The sequence below is a fragment of the Sceloporus occidentalis genome, unplaced genomic scaffold, assembly GCF_023333645.1.
Source record: "Sceloporus occidentalis isolate IW3139 unplaced genomic scaffold, rSceOcc1.0.p SCAF_113, whole genome shotgun sequence".
Classification (NCBI taxonomy): Eukaryota; Metazoa; Chordata; class Lepidosauria; order Squamata; family Phrynosomatidae; genus Sceloporus; species Sceloporus occidentalis.
This window is the reverse complement of record NW_028317093.1, coordinates 3,183,663-3,207,658: the sequence shown is the minus strand read 5'-3', so window position 1 is coordinate 3,207,658 and position 23,996 is coordinate 3,183,663. Positions and strand designations below refer to the sequence as shown.

At 34.8% G+C, this 23,996-nt stretch overlaps 1 protein-coding gene across 1 annotated transcript in view; it reads left to right on the top strand.

Annotated features, from left to right (window-relative positions):
* Nucleotides 1-19,061, top strand: part of LOC149282554 (homeobox protein MOX-2) — a 36,006-nt gene extending 16,945 nt beyond the window's left edge. The window contains exons 2-3 of the mRNA XM_089498128.1: nt 15,798-15,970; nt 18,837-19,061. Coding sequence (XP_089354254.1) covers nt 15,798-15,970; nt 18,837-19,061 — 398 coding nt within the window. The remainder of the gene's footprint in view (nt 1-15,797; nt 15,971-18,836) is intronic.
* Nucleotides 19,062-23,996: the final 4,935 nt, after the last annotated feature.

Here is a 23,996-nt window from a genome sequence, read left to right as displayed (position 1 = left end):
AATTTAGCCATACTTACTACTTCTGTAAATATACCATATTTGTATCTCAATAACAACTGACAATGAAGTGCAAAAATATGGTCTCCAAATCATCCATGGATAGAGGAAACTCGTTATAATGTATCATTATATTCTACGTTGCAAAATTTAAAGGTCAGTTATATTATCCTTTTTTAAAACAATTAAATGCTGGGATAGAAATATAACATTTTTTGGGGGAAATAAAATAATGCTACATTACAAAAAATGCTATTTTATGAAAATACATAGGGTGGAGCTGTTAATGCTTAAATATTAGGGAAGTGCTCATTTGATCCCAGTGTGAATTATTTAAAACGTATCTGCCATTATGATTTGTGTAATGACATCTAAGGCTCCCAGCCTTTATTGGTTTTTGGAACCGCTAAATTGTACAGAAGCATTACGTGCAACAGGATTATAACAGGATCAATGTAGGAATGCCCATAACCTTTGCTTCTAGAATGACAGAGTTATCAAGTGTTGCTGCGATCATAAAGTATCGTCCCCTAAATCTGAACCGGAAGTTCAGCAATGCCTTTAACATTATTAACGCAACATTCGAGACTAGCTTCTCATAGCTGTTCATAATTCATTCAATTATTAGAATTTGAAAGTAATAATTGAAACTTGGAAACATAGAAATTGATAACCAATAAGAAGCAATTTGTCTCATCTAGTCTGCCTGTTTTTCCTAATGTAACGACTCATGGTCTCATCTTAGATTCCGGATACCTTATTCCATACATATTTGTATTCCTTCCCTGTATTAGCCTCTACTACTTCTGCGTGGAGGCTGTTTCATTCATCTACCATCATCTACCATCATTCATAGATGTCAATCATATGCTAAACCACTCATTCGGTTTCTCAGACCTGTTACATTGATAGACATCTGCATTGCCTTTAATCATTACTTCACTTCCCGAATAATTGACAGGTCACTACACTTATTACACATGCAGTAGTAGTGAATGACATCGTGGAAGTGTTTTATATATTCATGTTATGTATATCCAGCTCACTTGTAATATACCATCAAATCCAGGAACACTTATGGTGTGGTTATAATTCTGCCTGCAGAGAATAAAACGAAAAAACAAGTGATGTCCACTTAACCAATAAATCTGTCATCACTGACTGGTTTCCATTTCCTCTGAAATAAACAAATTACTTTTAGGTTCTTTAGAGGAGTAGACGACTAGGAAACAGAAACCTTACTTGTGCTGCAACCACTCAGATAAATTAGTTCAAAAATGGCAATGGACTGCAACAGAAGGAGCCTCTATCCTCTCACACCTGCTAAAAAATAGGCAAGAGATTTCCATACAGCATGAATTCAAACAAATCTTAAGTCAACGTAGTGAGGGAAAGTGCTCTCGAGCAGCCAAAACTAAATCCTTGGGACCAAAGCTACTGACTGCAAACATCCAGTGTGAATGAAATAAGTACTGTACCCTATGGTCGTCTGATGACTTTCCCAGCGCAGGTGAGTTTTACGAGGAAACTAGCAATTCATGTGTCTCACAGTAAAATAGATCAGCTTAAACTAGTCTGGTGAAAACTTTTGAAATATACTCCTTTCATAAAAGGAAACCTTTGTGTTCAGTACGTGTATCCTGGGGTTTTGGTAACATCCATTCGTATAACTTTTTTTTACATTTTGTTTTATAGCACATAGCCAGCCAAATATTGCACACTATCATGCACTGGCCATTAAAAACAAATAAAGAGAAACCGTGGTGTTAAGTTAAAAAATATATGTCGTTATACTGAAATTTCACTGGTACTTTAAAATTGAATCCTTTAAAAACATTAAAAAAAATATATATGTTTTAATTCAATATACACCAGAATGTAAATACCAAGGATATATTTGGAAAAAAATAAGACTCTCTAAAATATTTTGTTTTAGTCTGAAGGATTAAATTGAAATATTTCAGAAAGCCCAGCTTGCCCTGGTCCCTGGGTTAGTTTCTACTTTTGCTTTCCTCACACTCCCCGACAGGCTTTTTTTTTTTTTTTGCTACTATCTTGAAGCAGGGATTTTTTAACAATTGTTGTTAAATGGGATTAATTTCCTCAAGGTCTAAAACTCTACACCAGAGGGTAGAAACGCAACAAGCAAATGAAATATTCTTTAGCTTCAATAAGTATGCTTTAGTAAATAGTATAATTTTGTAAAAGAGAAGGAATCTTTACTGTCCTCACTTGTTTCAGAGACATTGGGGTGGATTCAATGCTGGATATAAAACAATCTTTGTGTAGATTGCAATAAAAAAATGAAATTATTTGCCCATAGACACCTTTCTCACTGTCTCCCTCCTTTCTCTTTATCTATCCTCCTAATGTTCTCTGTCATTTTCACAGGACAGTTGGCAATGGGCCTGTTGGGGAGATCAGTGATCTCCCTTTTAACAGTCCCACTGTAAGGCGATCATGTTCCTTGTCATGCTGCAGAGGGGCTGGTGCACCTAGACGTGGCCTAGGCCCCAATACCCCGGTTGTTGCGGAGTTACACGTTTCTGAGGGCAACTGTAAAGTGCTTTTGAGCTACCCACATTCTGTGTATAGATATTAGGATACATGAATCAACAACATCTGTTGTTGAAAATGATAACATACATAGTATTTATATCACATTTATTTATATAGCACCAACATATTCTGTAAAGGCGGCATTATACAAAATAATTATGAGGTGTAAAATATTTGTAATCCCTCCAATTTGTTTTGCGTCTTTTGTGGATTATACATGCAACTGTTACAGTTAAGGAGACACGCGTAAAGGAATGTTTTCTCAAAACTGAATCTTCTATTTAAAGACGTCCTAAATTATATGTTTTATTAAAATTAATATTTTAAAGCATTCTGTATGTGCATGTATCACGCAGGCAGGGAATCCCCAGAATGGCAATATTAATATATTCACCTAGGGATTCAACGTACGGCTGTCTCCATGGTATTAATAGGAAAACGTTAAATTAACAGGGATTATGGTATGCCCTGGCGCATTTATAGACAGGGCAGCGGGCGAGCCTAAAAAGTTTCCTTGTGTCCACTGCTACCATAATCTCTGCCTTCAAGCAGTAAAATAATAAAATCAACTAAAAACTTACTTATGAAAGCAAATGACATATCTCACTGCTTGGCAGCTTTGTGATATAGCTCCCTGCTGATGTAATAACAGTAACTATGAGGGTTATGTACAGAGGCATACTGGTGCAGCCATCGTCAGCAAATAAAATGTTCCTGCTGGTCACTTCCCTTTTATTACTGTGAACCAGGGTTGCTCTTTATGTCATTTGTTTTTGTTATTTTTTCAAATACAGAGTAAATCTCTAAAGTTTCAGCTTTATACAGGGGAGAGCTGGCACTTTCTGGCCCGAGGAAGTTACAGCTGAGTAGCCTCCTAAGCCACTTGTTTCCCCAGTAACTAAGTAACACACTTACACACATTGACTATAACACATACACACACCAATACACAGTTATTGTACAACATACACACTCCCAATCACACACTTACACCAAAACATACTCACTCCCCTATACCATTCTATTAGTCACACCTCATTCTCTTATACCTCACACCTAAAACATCACTCTCTTACACTTCACTCTCTAATACATCACATCCTTACCTTGCCATGTTTTTATCACAGGGTCACATAATGTTGCATTAAACCCTACTGCGCTTACACCTCAGAGAGTGGGCCAGTCCAAGTTGGACCAGCTCTGGGGGCAATTAGCCCCTTGCCTCCGGGCCACCCCACCCATGGCTCAATGATGTTCTTCAAACCTTCTTTTGTTGATTTTATTTTTATAAATATGTTTATTATGATATTTTATATATTATATTGTATATATGTTTTAACTTTTTTCCGTCACCAAATAATGAGTGTAGATGGTATTTCTCATACAGTTTTCATTGTTTCCATCTCATGCTTCATGTCAATGGTTTGGGGGTTTTTGACTTTAGTGATTAATAGATCTGCTAAATGTGCTATTTTCCAGATTGGAAATAATTTTCATCATGGATATTTGGGAATCCCTTACTGATAATTCATTTCCTTGTGTATGACATTCCTCCTCTAAGAATAATTAATTTTGGGAATGATGTTCCTCGTGCATCCACATGTCATTACTCATTTTCCACATTTGATTTGTATAGATTTGAATAAGAAAAAAAGCAAAAACAGTTCCAGTTTTCAGCGCATCCAACCCTACAATTTTACCAAACCAGCACTAGTGCTCTCTTTTTCCTCATACTGTTACAGGGTGATAGAGTAGTGCATGCAGATCATTGCATCCTGGTAGGTGTACTTACATGTCCAGCAGTGAGGTGGACCTGCAGAAATAAGTTCTAGTAAGAAGTGGATCAAGTCAAGGTCAGGCTTTGGGTCAACACTCTTACAAAAGCCTACTCAGGGATTATTAGATAGACAGATATAAAGTCATCCACTCATAGTTCATTAGCAAACCATTGGCTGCTCAGTAGGATTACTATTTTTCCTTTCTATAGTTCTGGAGCTTTTTATTCACCCATAGGTTAAGAAGGCATTGGAAGCATACCCAGGGATCATATAAAGGGCCGTGATATGATGTCACATCACTGCACTCTTCTACTGAACCCAGCAGATATAAGTATTAATGTAACACAGACCTTGAGTGCCTCCAAGCTTTTTTATTTGGGATGAAGGGAAACATAAAAAAATGAACTAGATAGGAAATGATTTATTAGAGACACTTCCAGGTGTTTACCTTGCATAATGTATAGATACTGGTATAAGCTTCATACTTTAATACTATACCGGTATTTCATTTTCTTGTGATCGGTATGTATTACAATGTAAAGTCTGTTTTATTTAAGTTACAAAAGCCCTGTCATCTGGTCTACTTTAAAGGGACACTGAAGCCATCATATGCATCATAATACATATGGTAGCTGAGTGGTCCCTTTAAGTTTGTCATTTGGTACCTTTGCAAATTAATGGAGTGATTCTGCAGAATCCCCCCCAGATGTATTTGCCTTCTTCCCTTTTCACAGTTCCTAAGCTAGTAGGTGATATGTTTGACCGAGCTTCCCAAGCTCCTGCGCTGGCTTGCGCAAAGGTTCCAGGGGGTCTAAGATTACTTCTTATGTGCAGAAAAAGACTTTAAACAGCCAACATTCACATGAAAACTGAACCATGAAGAGGGTGGTGTGTTTCGGCTTCTCCTGAAGGTCAGTCATTTATTTTAGTTTTTAAAGGTTGAAGAATGCTCGTTAAAGTACTTGCAAACTGCTTTCATGTGCATTCTTTGATGGCAGGGCTGCACGGGACACGAGAGTATCACTTTAACCCCCAGAAAACACATCCTAGCAATCCAAATGCTTGCATTTAATTTGGCAAGTCAAGTCATTCATAATTAGACAAACTCCCCTTTTTAGTGCCAATAAAGGGTATTCATTCATATTAGCAGTGTGTCTCCTTACAAGAAAACATCATTGCCATGTTTGTTTTTTACATTTATTTCATACAAAAAAATGAATGCTGTTTTTGAGGCAGATTTGGACATAAAGCAATAACAATTTTTTTCCAATATTAAACAACAACATTAAACGTGCTTCCTAAAAAAAAAAGTGGAATATAAAGTGTCTGTTCCTTCAGTATTGTTCACAATTGCTGTAACTTCCTCAGCTTTCTGACTCAAAATAGACCTAGGGGTCATCCATGTATTGTGTGAGGTAATAGTCAGAAATTGAATCCCGTAAAGGAAATGGTGAGTTGCTTTATTATGAGGTCTGCCTCACATTCTTAAATTCAAGGGGCTACAAAGGAATATTTTTGTTATGATGGAATTGTTAGAATATCCTTAAAGGGAAATTACTCAGTATGACCTGTGTTGGGATACAATCCCAGCAGAGCTTTTATTATTTATGTGTAGAAATGCAAGGTTTCCCGGTTTGGTTTGTAGACATTCATACTTCAAAATTGAAGTAATTATGTCCAGCTAGAATTTCTTATGCACATTTTTTTACTTTTTAAAGTGCTTTGTATTCTTTGGCAAAAATAAAAATTAAAATATTTTACATCTCTCCCCCCATGGTCCTGATTTCACTTACAGCAGTCAATCTGTGGCAGGACAAGCACTGCCGCACGTTTTTATTATTATTATTATTATTATTATTATTATCTTTCATTTATATAGCATCAACAATTTATGCAGCGTTTCTTACAATACATATATTCAAGGGGTATGACAAGAGACTTCTCATTTGGGAGTATTTCTGGGGGGAAAAAGATAAAATTGAATTAAAAGGACTGAAAGAGTAATGGAAAAGGGTCTTTCAGGACATATTCAGTGGAACTAAAACAGACATAAAGCACTTCTTTAGTTTGTCTACATAAGTATTTGTTATTATTTTCTACATTGCAGTATACCTGTTAATTGTTCTTGGATATTTCACTATGCCTATTTATTAAAGTCATAAGGGTTTTATGACCTTTTCTCTATTGTGATTTATTTGTTGAGTCAAAAACCCCACTGCCACTGGGTATAAATATATAATTTTTACCATTTTTGATGCCTGGTTGTAAGCTCACAATGGTAGGACCTTCTCCCTTCCATGAAAATCCAGTACCCCTGGTTGTGATACACAATTTACACAATATTTGCACTCCATATATGCAGTAAATCTCCAGGTATGTCTCTGTATAAACTAGTTTTCTAGAGTACATAGTACAGAGGGTAAGTTGTATATAAGCAAATAAATATAAAGGGCCCCCACAATGCGAAGCCATGTGGGAGCTATCATTAAAGTCAGAGTTTTAAACTGGGACTGTCCTGCTTTAAACAGAGTTGTTCAGAGGTATGATATATACAGCCTTTGCCATAACTTATTTAGGAATGCCAGTTATGATTGGAACATTTTGGTGTTAAAGCTTTTTGATGGACACACCTGTTTTGTGGCCTCATTTTAAATGTGTGGTTACTGCATTCATTATGTTGGGAGGGTAGAGTTAACTCAGATAAATACGGATTTCTCTGCACAGTGTCTACACGATAGTTTTCATTGGATTGTGCCAGATGGTGCCTTTATTGGCTGAATAAATTGCATTAATGGCAAGGCATGAATACTACTTAGGTCTAATCTTTAGGAAAAGGAATATATATATATATATATATATATATATATATATATACAATTTGCCTGAAAGAGAGACCTAATTAATTTGAAAAACCTGCAATCAAATGTCAACGCCTAATCAAATTTGCTTAGTTTCTTTCCATGGTGCCACAATCAATATATATATATATATAACATTAATCCGTATATATTGTACTGGAAAAAAAGGTGATAAAACAGTGATAACTTATTCCTATTAATGAGCCAGGACCAATATATCTCTGTTTTTCATATAATTTATTCTTATTCAGGATTGAATTGTATTATGTATATTAATGATTCAGTAAAAGTTAAACCACTGGACTCCAATAATATAATATTCTATGTATTCCTTAACAGTTTATGTAACGTTATCCGTACGTGATATTGTAGTGACAGGTGAACAATAGAACAAATTCATTTCTATATTATATTTCATCCTTATTTTGTATTGCAATGACTCACACATGGAATTTTTGCCATCTTCACAATCACATACTACTGTTGCCATGGTTGCACTGGTTAATTTATAGTCATATTATAAATAGCATTCTTTTGTATTATTTTTCAACACAATAGTACTTTTGTAAAGTTTCTGCTACACTGTTAACTAAATAAATCTGTCTTGGTTGAAAACAATGGGATGCTTAATAAAAATATGTATGTGATAATACCTTTGGTTTTGTCATCTCGGAGATGGAATGCCAGTATCCATCTTAAAACAATAATCTGCAAATTCATCATTTTTTACCCTAATACCTTTGTCCCAAATTTGTTAATTTTTTTACTCTCATAAAGAAAATGAAACACATGTTTAATTTCAAATGTGTTTCCAAAGAAGTTGCACCAGGACAGATGGCAAATGATTAATTATAATACTTGAAATTCCCTTTTAAAATATGCAACAACGCATTAAAAAATCAGTGACTCATTCCTTATCTTGTATAAGATTTTTCCAATGAATTTAAACCCATTGACATAAAAGTTAGCCTACGCCTGGTTAGGGATATGAAAAGTCACTGCACACAAGCAGATGTTCTTAATTAAGATAAATTTTGTGGTTGTCACAAACTGAAGCAAGTTAACACCTAGCCTTGATTTTAATAGAGTAATTTTAATAGAAAATCTATCAGTATTTCTGGATATATATATCGTTTTTCCATATTTTTAGTTATGTATTAGTGGTGTTATGAGGCTATGTTACGCATGAGATGAGAATTTAGGCTAAAACAAGCTTCAACAGAACGTGTAGGTGAGTTACCAGAAACCACAGGGCCCTAGTGTGAAAATTGCCCCAGGATCCCTGACTTTACCAAGCCAAATGTCACACCTGTGCTCCCAAACAGCTTGTGAGTGCCACATTTTCCTCCCACGCAGCTTATCAGCTCCATCTTAACCCCAAAACAGCTTGTCTGTGCCATCTCTGTCACCAAACAGCTTGTAAGTGCCCCCAAACATTTTGTGTGGCCCATCTTTGCCACCAAACAGCTTTCCCACGTCCCCCGGTCCAAGTCTGTCTGGCCCTTTTCTTTTAGAGTTTTGGAGGAAGACCGTCCCTGCTCTCTGTGAGGCTAGCTGCAGGTATTACCCACACCTAGCAACTTTAGAGGGGCAGAAAAGTGGTCACTCCTAACGTTTCCCTGGAAACAGCCAGTTTGATTTTTTGGAAAAGAAAAAAAACTCCCTTTTAGCATGGCTCATTAACAGGAACAGACTAGGGATTAAAATTATCCCTAGCACTGGATACATGCGGCCACATGATACATTCTTGCAGTGGCTATACACTAAAGGAATAGATTTGCTGCATCAGCATTAAAAGCACAAGACTGATGGTCGGTTTGGGCCTGCTCATAAAACTTTTAACATAAAACACACTTAATCAGAAAAAGAATAATAAAAATGTCCCAACTCTACACCTATATCTTACAACATTTTATCATCTGCCGTACTTTGAACCACAGATAAATCCTTAGTGCTAAACATTACTTACCACCTTTGGAATCTTTGTTTCTCACTAAATAATACCTAACAGATATGTAAGTAGGTTTTGCAAAGACACAACTGATATATTACTATAAAGTAAACATTTAACAACTACCCTAAAGAAACTTGCGCAATACATCTTGCATTGTGGATGACATTTTACTTAATAAGCCAACTACTAGCATTTTACATGCTGCAAACTAAACATTTTTAATACAAACTATTTTACTTACAGTATATTGCTCTTTACATTTAAAGTTATATTTGTTTACCACATATTGTGCATTTTTTTAGTTCCTAATTGCCCAAGTGTTTTTTTTTTGAGGGGGGGTTGAACAAAATCTGTCAGGATTTTTTTGCCTTAAACTCATAATAATGTGTAAGGTATAAACTTCCACAAGAGAGACGGTTTACAAATTAAATTTAGTAAATAAATTATATTTCTAGCTACATTCCCTTTAAACAGCATTTAAATGTAAAATGTATTTGACCATTTAAAATGTCGGCAAATATGTGTAGCTGTTTTGCTTCTATACGCATAACTACAATAAATACAAAAAAAATAATGGAGAGTCTATTCAATGCTCCATGTTGTATCTTAGCGTGTTAGATATATCGGGCTACAAACATTCTTAAATCATATCCATAAATTAATCCATGAGTTTCAAGTTACATCCAAATCTAAAAAATGGGCATAAACTATAATATAAAAGAATAATATTGTGGAAGTACTGTTAATAAATTTATAGATATGCTGGGTTTTTTGACATGATCTAGGAACAAGTCCAGTTTTGTTCTCATTTCCACACCTCTATTCTCCGGAAATTAAATATTTTTATCTTCACTGCATATATTTTAAAACATGAAGTATTTTTCAAACATTGCTTTCATTTTAAAAACTAAAAATCTTATCAATGGAACGGCATAATACTGCATCAAGCATGTTCGTTCCATCATCATATTTAAAGTGATAAGGTACGGCATACTGAGCAAAGTAGCTAAACAGCCACACTGGAAAGTCTAGTGCCTCTCTGCATTTCCATGATCTGATTATTGATCTGATTTATTTTTGACACATGCTATTTGATGTTTTCCATTTTACATAGTTGTATAGCTGCTAATGCCAGGCCTGGCAAGCAAAATCAGAGAGCATATGATCAAGTCTACTCTTAATCCAAAATTTTAAGCCATTGGGTCATCTTGACTGTCTAAAGCTGCATTGCCTTGAGGGGGTGGGTGGGGGGTGGGCGGTTTGTAATTTTGTAATTCGTATAATAATATTTATGGCTGATATATTGTTATTTCATTTAGGCTCAGAAATGTGAGCTTTTTGTAATATTTGTATTTTTGTATAACTCATTTTAGCTTGTTCTGAAATAAAAAATTATAAAAAAAAAACAAAAACAAACAAAACTACACTTAAAGCCAAAGCCAGCAAATTGCCTAGGCTGATATATATGAAAACTGAGGCATTTTGGAAAGATGACCCGTGTACTGTGTAAATGAGTATAATAATTTTTGTAGACAATGTAGGGCGATATTTAATAAACTTGTTTCTTTCGCTAAAAAAAAGAAAAAAAGGAAAAAAAAAGCTGCATTTGTGCAACACATACAAAGGGTTTTAGAGGTTGTGGATCTATTCTTTCTTCTCAAATATATTTTATTATGTATTCTTAATTTCAAAAAATTCTTTCTGATCTTACTTTTAAGCTATATCTGAGCTATAATATTTTCTGGCACGGTGCCCGGTATAATCATCAATTCTCTCTATGTATATACATGGCTCATCTTATTTTCTGAAATGCACAGTTCTGCAAGTCTTGCTTCAGCCAAGACACCTGGATTGGATACACATAAGTTCAGAATGCTTTATTTTAGCTACTGATCTACCATGACGAAAATGATAGAAATCAGAGGACCCCCTGCCATGCTACATCCTTTACATGTTATGGGAAGTACACAAGTGGTCCGTGAAGGGTTTTTCTTTACCTTTAAACTTTTCTTAGTGAGGACGTACGAAAACTAGGATCGTCTAGTACAGCACATTTAATGAAATCATTTTAGCTAATAATGCTAATTTAAATGGCAAAAGATGACTACTGGTCCATGTTGGTTTTGTTATATTTCATATATATTCATTTAATGCTTAAAAGTAGTCTATTCTATGAAAAACTGACATGTCATGTATTATCCAACATGGAAAAACTATGAGAAAATTGTGTTGCATTGGCTTCCACTGATACATAAGACTGTCGTGCATTATCTTTACAGCACTGAACAATTAGTTAACGCAGGACACTAGGAACACTAGAGTGGACTTACCATCTGATGTCCTTCCCAATATCATCCATCGGTCATAAATAAACCCTGTCTTACCCCAAAAATAGTTGACTGTGAATGTAATGTGCCCTGTTATTATATACGTCTCCCATCGCAATCTATGAAAGGGTTGCTACTATTTATAATGGATCTATCTGTGGCATTAAAAACAACCCATTGAGTCCAGAAAACATAACAGATGGTACTAAATCTACCTCACTAATAGAAATGTCCATATTGTATAAGGTAACAGAGTCATTTTCATACTGGAATTTTCTGAACTATTTGTACAACATTTTAGGTCTTGTACTATTACTGCATCTAGTTTCTTACACCATAGAACATCTTCCTTTAAATATTTAATCCAACCACCCATTTAACTGTGTATGCAAAAACATCATCCATTTATGATGAATGTTGGCTTCACAATCACATGAGTTATATCACATGTATGAATCCTGGTGCATTTGATATAATTTGCCACATATCCCTCTTTAATGTAGAGTCACAGTAGATGGCAATGCGTTCTCTGAACATCCGGTATTGTTTTGACTTTCTTTCCAATGCCTCAACAAACCTAACATTACTAAACTTGTATGTGGCCAAGTCACTGAGCACAGTAAAGTACCTTTAATATTCTTCCTGTTTATGTTGGATCCGGGATGGTGGAAGACGTATTTCACCATCTGTTAATACCATCTTGTTATACTGTTCTCATTTTAACTAAAGTATCTGATTATACTGTCAATCTTTTAAATCTTTTGGGGACAAACTAAATCCAATATTTGATCTGCGTGAGGATCACTTCATATGAAGCTTGAAATTATTTGTTGCTAGACAACCACAACTGTAAAGCCAGTAAGATATACTCTAGTAACACAATGTATAACTAAATGACTGAACAGAAACCAGAAGTAATTCATAATCATGAGCGCTGAAGTTGCGTTTAATGATTTCCCTCTCTGTGCCATGGTGGGATAAGAAATTATAAACTTAATACCCATCTTATATTATCTGAGGTTACCATACTGACCATTTAAACGTTGGTAGTCTCTAAATTCATACAACAGAATAAATTCTATTTATAGTGCTGTGAAGCATTTGTGAAAGAGCCGCCCTGCAACGTGTAGAATCCACAGTATCCACTTCTTAATGACTTATATGGCAACCCTTTTATTATCAATAAGTTGACTCACCACCTGTAATTCTTTAGCGATATTTTTGAATGTTTGTTTAAAATGGAATTGATTCCACTCTTCTGAAGCATACGCTGCTTCCAGTCTTGTATTTTTCCTTTTGTTATTAGGTTTTTCCTCTTGGGAAGGTGATTTATGTATTTTCTAGACAGGAAGAAGTTAACATTAGTGAATGTAATATCTTCCTTGAAAGTGGAGCTTCAATAAATTCTGCAATTCTATCATTATGTTTTTAGCTTTCTGCTTGGCTGTAGGTATACTGTTTGTGTATACAGGGCAAGAGAACAAAAAGTACTTTATCATGTTAAAGGGTTGTTGCCTTTTTAAATAATCCATGTACCACTTGTATGTTTTTAATTTTTATTACATTATAATATGGGATGATGACAGTTGTGTTATTATTATCGAATTTATTCCATTTTACAGGAAAACTTTGGTATGTTTGCATCATACTAATTTTTCTTCTGAATGGTTAAATTAAAGAAGCAGTAAAGCCTCACAAGGAGAACATTTTCATCAACCATATTTTACTGAGTGTGTTATTTGTTTGAAACCCATATTTTTCTTTAATTAAGTATAACCTAACATATATTATATATACTGTGTTTGTTCATACTTGGCTGAAATAGTCTTTAGTTAAATAACACAAAAGATTTTCAGTATTCAGTCAGTCCTCACACTTACATTTTGTTATAGTCCAGGAAAAAGTGATGCACTAGAGTCTGAGTTTAATAAATTAAAAAAATGTATACAAATGGGATTATGACCAAAGGTCCATTACTTATTTAGTAAAAATAAGCAAAATACAGAGCTGAGGGATAGGGCTAAGTTAAGGACTCATGGTTAGTCATACATAGAAGTGGAGCAAGCGCTCAACAGATGTGAAAGTGTGGGCAGAACCTGGGTAGGAAATTTGCGCAGAAAAACACTAAATCTCCGTGGGCAGAGATCAGAAGCTGCCCTTGAGGCCCATGAATCAGCTCTTTTTTCTGGCGTTCCCCGACTGTAGTATGACCAGGCCGTATCTGCTTCCTGGGCCAGTCTCCTTTGTAACCATCTCATATACGCTAAAGAGCTCTGTGCCAGTCCGGCACAACACGCCATAGTGAACTCACTCTGTGTATGACATCATATCACAGCGCTCAGCATAAACGATAGTGGCTGCGTAGAGAAGTGGTAGGGAGTGGCTGAGGCAGTGCCCAGCCAAGATACGTCTCTCGAATATTATGCAAGTATGCAAGTCCACCATGATGTAACTTGAGACAAGGTCTAAAGTGAAGGTCTGACATTCCTGCATAAATGTGTTCATTGCATACTTGCACTTATTTGGAAGGTCATGTAAAGTTGGAGTCTACAAAATACTTGTAAATAAATCATTTTTACAAACAACCTCTCACCAATTATGAAGAGCTTACAACATTCAAGAGAAAAGATTACATATTAAATGACAGATAATGGATTTACCTTGAGAAAATTAGAAAAACGTTTACCTTAAAATGACTCCACTTTAGTTTCATGTGAAATTAACAGCAGTACTTAAATTTTATTTAAATGCAGAAGCCAAATAACTGTATATCATTCTAGCTATTTTGCGCAGATATACGCAGCTACTGGTTACTTGGTGCACCCCCTGTACATACCATAGAATTGTGTATACATTGAAAAGCAAGACCGCTCACCTTTCAGCAAATATGTCATTTATGATATCTTGGACATATACCAAATCCGTGTTCAGAATGTGGCCTTGAATTTCACTGAATCATATAATTTAATATACATGCAGTATTAGCATATTGTATAGCAGATGTATGTTTAGTTGAAGAGAGGACAGAGGGTCATCTCCACAAATCCCTATAGGTTAGACATTTTAGACTTAACATCTATCATAGGGCATTCAAGAATGAGTCCTATTAAAACATAACAAGACTTTTGAGTAAGTTGTAACATCTGCAGAGCAGATGGAAACTCATATGAAACCTGCCAACATTTTTTGGGTCTCCAACCCTTTTTTCCACCAGAGAGAAACCATGAGGGCCTTTCTTCATGCGATGTGAAAAAAGACTGAAAGGTCAGAATGGGATGGTATCTCCCAGCCTGAGTCCCAAATGAGCTATAAAGCAAAGATATTTCCAGAGACAAACATAAAAAATAAGTGATTAAGAGATACATTTAAAAGAAAAAAAGGAGGTTTGGTGAGGTAAAAGGTACAAAGCCCAAAATATAACAAATAAAGCTTTTAATATATTTAAATAATAGGTGTAAGCTTAAAATGTTATCTTATACCAAATTAGGATTTCACAAAAATTATATAAATTGTACATAAAAACTTTACACAACATGTTTCGAAAATCTTTTCTTTTCATGACTATCTGTTACATATATATTATACCTTCTTAGCTGAGATACTGCTTTGGATTAGGGAAAATTAAGAATTATTTTTAACAAAAATACACTATGAAACTTTAAGCAATACAATAAAATGTGAAAAACAATAATGATTAAAGGCGTCATTAGAAATTAAGCTTCTTTTAAAGTAGGAAAAACACAGGAATGTTTACGCATAAAACAAATAAATTATATGTTCAAAAATTATTCTGATAGTTAGAGCAATTTGATGATCCTTAACCATATCATTTGGTCATTGGTAATGGCTGGGTTGAGAAATGTGTGTCATTTAATGGCAAAAACAAAGCAGTATAAGAAGATATAATGGATCTCTGAGGTTTTAGCTGGCAGTCAAGTCGAGTCGCTCAGGCCAAGACAACAAAAACGGAGCAACCCATTTATTCACCAACAAGTCAGCTTGACTACTACGTAGCTAAAGTTTTCATTGACTTGACCACCAACTCAAAGTAAATGTCATGGCCCACTCAGCTCAGCTTTCAGGAGAAGCTTCCAAGGGTTGGTCCTTCAAGGCATAGTGACATTGGTGAATTGAAATTCACCTTCAAACACATTCTATCAAGTGAATAAACTTGATCTGCATTGGTCAATTGATTTAACACTTTATTTTATTACTGTCAAGCATTGTTAGATACTAAGTTAATGATGAAATATGACAATTATAATGTCTATAATGTTTATTTAAAACATAGATAATGAAACAATGTTTCTTTTCTTTTTTTCAGATTCTCAGGAGGGAAGCTATAAGTCAGATTTAAATAGTAAACCCCGCAAGGAAAGAACTGCATTTACAAAAGAACAAATCAGAGAACTCGAGGCTGAATTTGCCCACCACAATTACCTGACTAGGTTGAGAAGATATGAAATTGCAGTGAACTTGGATCTCACTGAAAGACAGGTATAGTCTAAAAGGTCACAATGTACATTGTCTTTTACATCCGTGCCTACGAAAAACAGAAAACATGCTCTTGTTTATTCATTGATATAAAATCTGAGGATTGTTGGTTTTGAATATCATGTAGCAAGTTTTGGGGAAGTTAATACAAAATTAATCATCATGCAGTTGAAATTTCAGCAGAAAAATCACCGTGTACACAATAAAAAATGTGCAAATTATTAACAACAAATGTAAAGCAGATGACCAGAGGTTTAAACGTTCCTAAAACAATATATTAGTGAAAGTACAGTACCAGGTGCCAGGAAAATAGGGAGTTCCCACATGTGTAGAAAGCAAAATGTTCCCAATGATCCAGTTAAATGCTAAATATATTGTATGCATAAATAGATGCATTTCCAACCCACAAGATATGTGTGATAATAAGTAATATGCACACAACTACAAGATACAGATAAAAATATTGTCATAAGAGTACAACCTAAATTAAGGTATAACCACCAATTCCAGTTAATAACATACTATACATGATAGAGAATAGGACTAATGGGGCTAATAGCTATTTATTTATCTTCTTATTGAAAACAGGACCAGAAATAATATCTAAATGGCCTATAATCTTTATAGCAGAGATACTATAATAAGAATCTTCAACTTTCCATTGTCCTCCAAGAGAAACTTAACATTGCTCCATTTCTGCTTGAATGAAAACCATTTTTTAGTATGTTTCAAAATTTCTTTAGAAACTGTCCCATTACCCAATAATCTCACATAAATATTAAACCAGAAAATTAAAAACTATGCAGATAAGGCAAACATATATTGCAAGATCAAGATTTAGTCCCCTAGAAAATTCCAGAGAGAATTGTGGTATATATAGAGTTCCATAAATAAAATAACTTTTGCGTGCAAGTGAATATATTCATATTCTGCAACCTATTTAAGAAACAGCTTAATCATCGGTCTGTAGACATGAACACTAACCAGCTTGTCGACGCAATAAAAGGAAACTGCTCTGGTGAGCAGATGCACCCAATAGATCAATCTCCAGTTGCTGATGTAGAAGTCGTACTTAAAACTATCTCTGCTAGAAGTTGCATCTTGTATTACAAGCGGATATTGTGATAATTCAGTATAGGAACACATTCTAAGAAAAAGGCATTTTAAAAAAGCCTATTATTATTATTTAAAATACATTTTCAAATTGTAAGAGTAAAGCTCTCAATTTATAATTCACTCGTAATTTAGATTCCGTTATATATTTTTAAAACCTCATTGTTGGCTTACACACAAATGTATGTATGTATATATATATATATATATATATATATATATACTGTATATATATATATATGTATACACATAAATACATATATATGCATACATGTCTCAGCAACACCAAGAGTCTTTTTGTTTTGCTATATATAACTAAAAACTACATATATGTATCTTTACCATAAAGACCCTTCTTACATTAGATATATCAAATAAAGGATATCAAGAAATTCTAATAAAGAAGAGTATATGGGATCAGTTAATGAGGGGCAACATATTTTAAAAATATTTTTATTATTTTCACTAGACACTGTGAGACATATTCATACCCAGGAGCTTTTAAGAAATCTCACTGACTGAGCCATATATTAGACTGAGATCCCTTTATCCAATAAAGACTAGTTAGAGTTAATTGAGTTGGCCCTGTTAAAATGCATAATGAGGAGAATGTGGTTAATATGGCAGCATTTGACCTCAGAGATCTTGGTGATGGGAGACAAATGTTACGGAACTTTGTGGTTGATGAAGAAACTGTTCTTTACATTAACAGATGTGGAAACTTCATCTGTAGCCTTTTACTTGACTGCTCAGGTCTATAACCTTGCGAAAAAACCCTACCAAAATTACCAGCAGGCAAATAAAGACACAAAAAAACAAACCTGTGTGGGTAGGGATTTGACCACAGCTTTATTCATAACCACCATTCATAGTAATGTTGCAGGGCTTCCAGTACGGAAAGGGAATGCTGAAAAGTCCCTCAGGCCTAGGCCAGCAGACACTTAACTCTTCTCCATTGGTCCAGGAGGGTCCTTTACTGTACATTGCTAGGTCACAGTATGTAGTTACATTCAACATTGGCAAACAAAATAACTTTATTAAAATGTAAATGATAAATATGCCGATGATGTTTTTTTGAAGAATGGATTTTGCCTAGTGCCAAAAACGTAATGCAAAAAAGTCTTGTGCTTGTAGTCATCCACAATTCTGTCTCACTTAGATGATTTAAGATGGTTCTTTATTCTGTATTATCTGTTATTTATCCACACCAGTGTGCAGGAAATGTAGCAGTATGTTTTCCACCTGGAGCAATGCCTGGTTCAAATTTCTTTTGGAAGACCTGCACATAATTTGAATCTGTTTCCCCTTTCCTGGTATTAACTTTATTGTAATGTCTGTAAATTCATAATGGCCTTTTTAGTTGGTTCTTTCGCTGGTTCCATGGTTAAAATGTGGCATGGATATGTTTGATTATATGCAGAAATACGTAATAATGTTAGGAAAGCCAGACATAAATGTATAGAGCTTAAGTGAATATAGATGTTCCTTTTTGACTTCCGTGTGAAATGATCAAGAAATAGCAATGGTAATAGATTTATGTAGCTGCAGTAAACCAGGGTTTCGGTTTCCCTGTCCCCTGAAGGCTTCAAAGCTACTGTACTACATCTGTCCATCTGTCATTGGACAAGTTAGTAAATCCATGCCAGTAATCCAAAAGAATGTGTTGAGACATACTGAGTTAGCCCATTCATTTTTTTTTTCCGCCTGATAAAAATACTAAAATGCATTGATATCAATTTGTATTTTTGTTTTTAAGGTTAAAGTTTGGTTTCAAAACCGTAGAATGAAATGGAAACGTGTAAAAGGAGGTCAACAAGGGGCAGCTGCACGAGAAAAGGAACTAGTAAATGTGAAAAAAGGAACTCTTCTACCATCAGAGCTCTCCGGAATTGGGGCAGCAAGCCTCCAACATACAGCTGACTCATTAGCCAATGATGATAGCCAAGATAGTGATCAAAGCTCAGAACACGCGCATTTGTGATTCCAAAAAGACTATCAACCAGTTTTGTTCTCAGGAAAGAAATTCTACAAAGCAAGACTTACTGAAATATTTATAAGCAACAGTATTTTGGGGAGCTAAGCCTTTGTATTTTTTAACAAAATAGTTTTTAAAATGCATTAATCCTTTGAGCGTCAGAGGAGATAAACACATTTCCTTGCTGCTCAAATGGTTAAAAGGGAACTTAGCCATTTTAATAATGAAGAAGAAACTGGTTTGGATTGGAACATTCCGATACTTTCAATGAAGTCAATACCTAGGGCAGGTATACTTTGCTTTAGCTTGCACTGAATTTTACTCAAAGTCAACACAGTTCTGATCTTTCATTGAAAAAATAGCAGTGCTGAATTCACAGATAAACAAAATAAATATAGCTTTATCTCTGTAAATAATCATATTACATTATTCCTGTCTTCACTACTATTGCAACACCTTCATATATGAAGTTGCCATTGAAAAACAAGACAGTCGCTTTTACTTCTATTAATCTCTTTCAATTTAACAAAGACAATCTTCTCAACTCCTTTACAACCAGTGGGTGGAGAAATGTAATAAGACATTTCACATTCCCATGGACCTATGGGTTAAGTATTGTAATTGTAAAGAATCCCATTCAAGAAACCTGTTGAATTTTGACAATATTACTAATGCAGCATCGTTCTATCTCCAATTCTTGAAGGTCCAATTGGATATTAATGACTGTGAGCAATATATGGATTGAGTATTGCCAATTATTTGTCAGGATAATAGCAATTTATGATGAAATTAAATTATAGATTTGCAAATGTTAACTATGTGTGTGTGTGTATAATAATATTGGACAATAAGTCAAAATCTAATGGCTGCCATGATGTTATCTATTCTGGGACTTAATTTTAAAACGAAAGAGCTACTTTCACACATATGCCTGATTTCAATAACCCTTGATAAACTTTAAGATAGCATATCTTATTAAAAATAAAATTTCTGTACCTGATCAGAATCCAGAAAACACCTAGAGAAGGCAGATCATACCCTGTATACATGTGAATGCATGTACTTATATGCATACACATTTCATACATAAATGTTACAAATGTGTTCATTTGCAGAACAAAGTATGCAAATAATATAATACATTGTCTGTACTTTGTAAATATGATCAATAAATTTCATTTTTAACTAAACACATTTCTCAGTTATTTCCTATCCATCTAGACGATAGATCATGGCGCGCATAAACATATGGGAAAAAGAAAAATAAACAACAATAGTGTAATATGTACACACAAGTAGTGTATTGGTATGGTAGCGTATCAACTCACAAACGGGCTGAATAGACCAGGCTCATCAAAGGAATCAGTGGAAAAGGTCCTTTAATATCTTCTAAAAATCACTAAAATATAAATAAACCGGCAATAGTGCAGTATATCCGTGATGCAGATCGTTCAAGTAAGGCCAAAGAATGCACTCACAATTTGACGAGGCACTGCTAAACTAATAGAGTGCATACAGATGTCAAGATGATAAAATCAGGATCAGCCTCTGTTCCAGTGTAGTTATCTGCTTCTGCTGTCTCTCTCAACGCGTTTCGGCGATGGTACGTCGGCTTCCTCAGGAGAAAGAGTCACTCAGGTTGCAGAAATATAAAGTTGCATGTACAGTCCGTGTTCCGTTTTTATTTGTAAAGACTTCCGGGTACGTCATCACGTTGTCGCGTGTGGGGGGTTGGATGTTGACGCTCTCTGTAGTTACGTACCACGTTTCATTCCTCGTACGGGGCGTGTGTTGTCAGGAAGGTATCAGAAGCTTACATCCGCTCCTCCTCCGTATGTTGTGTCATCAGGGGCATACTACGAAAAATTTCCAGATCGTGTAACACATCGAGATTTACATCCCCTCCTCCCACGGATCACCAATCGCCATTTACTCCCGGGATATAATTTATAAAACTCGGAGGACATGGTAATAAAATAAAATAAAACATCTAAAAACGTAATCTTTATTCCGGGATTCCCTTCTTTCTGATATATTTCTGAGCCCGATGTTATTCATATAATAAAATATACTTAAAATACGATTCAAATACATAATAATGTATCGGACAGATAGAAGAATGTTTCAAGTATTCATACGTAGCAACTGGTATAAGAGAAGAATTGTACGTATAAAAAATAAAAATATATATATATATAGCATAGCCTGTAGATACACAATATCGAGAGGTTAAATACATAAGTGCATAATAGGGAATGAAATGAATTGATATTGCACATAATAATTCATTTTAAAGTGCTTTATGTGATATTCATTTAAAGTGCTTTTTATTTATTACTAAAGTGCAATTTTCCCAACAAAAGTGCAAGTGACTTTTAACTCTCCTTGTGGAGAACCTTAATCTCCTCTTAATGTTCAAAGTGCCATTTGAAACTTGAGAAGTGCAAGTGCTAAAGTGCAAAGGTGAGTATGTGAGTATCTATTTGTACTTTTTTTTTTTTGTTAATTTATAAACGCAAGGATATCTAAATCCGTGTTGAGTCCTCCCTTCTTGTGTGTTTGGAACCTGTAGATCCACTCCGTTTCCTTTCTTGCTATTTCTTGTTTTAAATCACCACCTCCCCAATGGGGAGAGACCAGATCAATCCCTATGAACTTAAAATACTCCAACGAAAATTCCTTACAGTTGTTACAGTGTTTCGGAACACTGTGTTTTTGACTCTTATTTCTAATCCCACCAAGGTGTTCTAGACCTCTAATTTTCAGTTCTCTAATCGTGCGGCCAATATATTGAGCTCCTCAGCTGCATTCTAAAAGGTAGATCACATTTTTGGACTTACAATGAATAAAATGTTTAATCGTATATTCCTTTTTCATGTTCCTACAGATAAATTTAGTAATTTTTTTGGCTTGCCGATGGCATGAAATACACAGTTTACACTTGTCACATCTAAAGAAACCTGAATTTTTCTTAAACAAAGGGTTATCCTCATCTCTTATTTTTGCTAACTTCGGTAAAATGCTCGGAGCCAGCAGTGATTTTAAATTTTTGCAGACTTTTTGTATATAACATTGGGTCTCACTGGGAGAAATTCTTTTAACATGCTATCCTGTTGTAAGATGGGCCAGCATTTATTGATGGCCCTTCTAGTTTCAGGCGCCTTCTCATTATATTTTGTTAAAAAGGCGAAGTCAAAGGACTTTTTGATCTTTTGTTGATCCTTATCACCCAAAAACTATTTTGCAATAACTCCTCGGTAGTTTCTTTCTTTAAATTTGTCTAACAAGGTTTGACTTTGTTTAATGAAATCTTCCTCTTTTGAACAATTTCTCCGGACACGGGCTAGTTGTCCTTTCGGAATATTCTGCAGCCACTGTGGGTGGTGAGAACTAGAATAATCTATATAACTATTTCCGTCGGTAGGTTTGAAGAATGTTTTTGACTGTATATTTCCACCTTGGATATATAATGTGAGATCTAAGAAATTCATCTCATCTTTAGAAGTACATGATGTGAAGTGTAAATTGTGTTGATTAGTGTTTATATATGTAATAAAATTGTTTAACTCTTCACTAGAGCCTTTCCAAATAATTAAAACGTCATCAATGTAGCGCCGCCAGAGGACCAAATTTGCACCAAATGGGTTCTGGGACCAGATGGAATCGGTTTCCCAATCCGCCACATATAAATTGGCGTAACTTGGTGCAAATTTGGTCCCCATGGCGGTGCCACAGAGTTGGAGAGAAAAATTCTGCTCAAACCAAAAAAAGTTGTGTTTAAGAAAATATTCAATACAATTTAGAATAAACTGATTTTGAAGAGGATCCATCTTTATGTCTTTTTGTAGGACTTTACCTATAGCCATTATTCCTAGATCGTGTGGTATGACCGTATACAATGAAGAGACATCCACTCTGGCCCATATTTAATCTGGTTGCCATTTTATATTCTCTAAAATCTTTAAGATATGCTGGGTGTCTCGGATGTACGATGGACTGAGGCATACATATTTCTGCAGGAAGGAATCTACATATTGGGACATATTGCTTGTCAGTGAATCAATTCCACTAATAATTGGTCTACCGGGAGGTGAAGTTATATTTTTGTGAATCTTCGGTAGAAAATAAAAAACTGCAACTTTAGGAAAATCTGTTTTCAAAAAATTTAATTCATGTGAATTAAGGACTCCATTGTCTTTCCCTTCCTGCAATAATTGCATAAACTCGGTCTGAAAACTCTTTGTAGGATTACCTAATAGTCTACAGTATGTGGTCTCGTCTCCTAATATGCGGTTCGCCTCTTTCAAATAATAGGCTCTGTCCATGACGACAATCGCTCCACCCTTATCTGCAGCTTTTACTACAATCTGCTTTTTCTCTTTTAGCCTCTTTAGGGCTTCCTGCTCTTTCTGCGAGATATTAAATTTCCGTTTTTTACTGTGTTCTATTTTCCTCGAATTCTTGGAGGAGCATTTCTGAAAAAACCTGTATGTGTTCGCTCTTTTCATGTTCAGGAAAGAACTTTTAAAACATCGTTTTAATACATATCCTTTAATCCTTTAAATTATAATGTAAACTAGTGGACTATAATGTAGTAAAAGTCTCCAAAAGCATATTCACTGAATCTGATGCAATCTCTAGTCACTGCTCGGTGCATACAAACATGTGCAACAATAAAACTAAACCAAAACCTACAAGTATACAATCATTAATCTCTTTACGTAAGCAGTCACAGAGTAAATTAAAGAAAAAAAATATGAAAAGTTCTTACCTAAACAGCAAAGGCTATATACATTTGTATAAATACAAAATATTAAGAAGGTTGCAGTCACTATTGGCATATTTAATCAGTCGGGTTATGAAGATATCCTGGCACAGAGATTAAAGGACTATATGAAGTTGATATAACTTAATACTTGAGAAGAAAGAAGTATTGTGTGA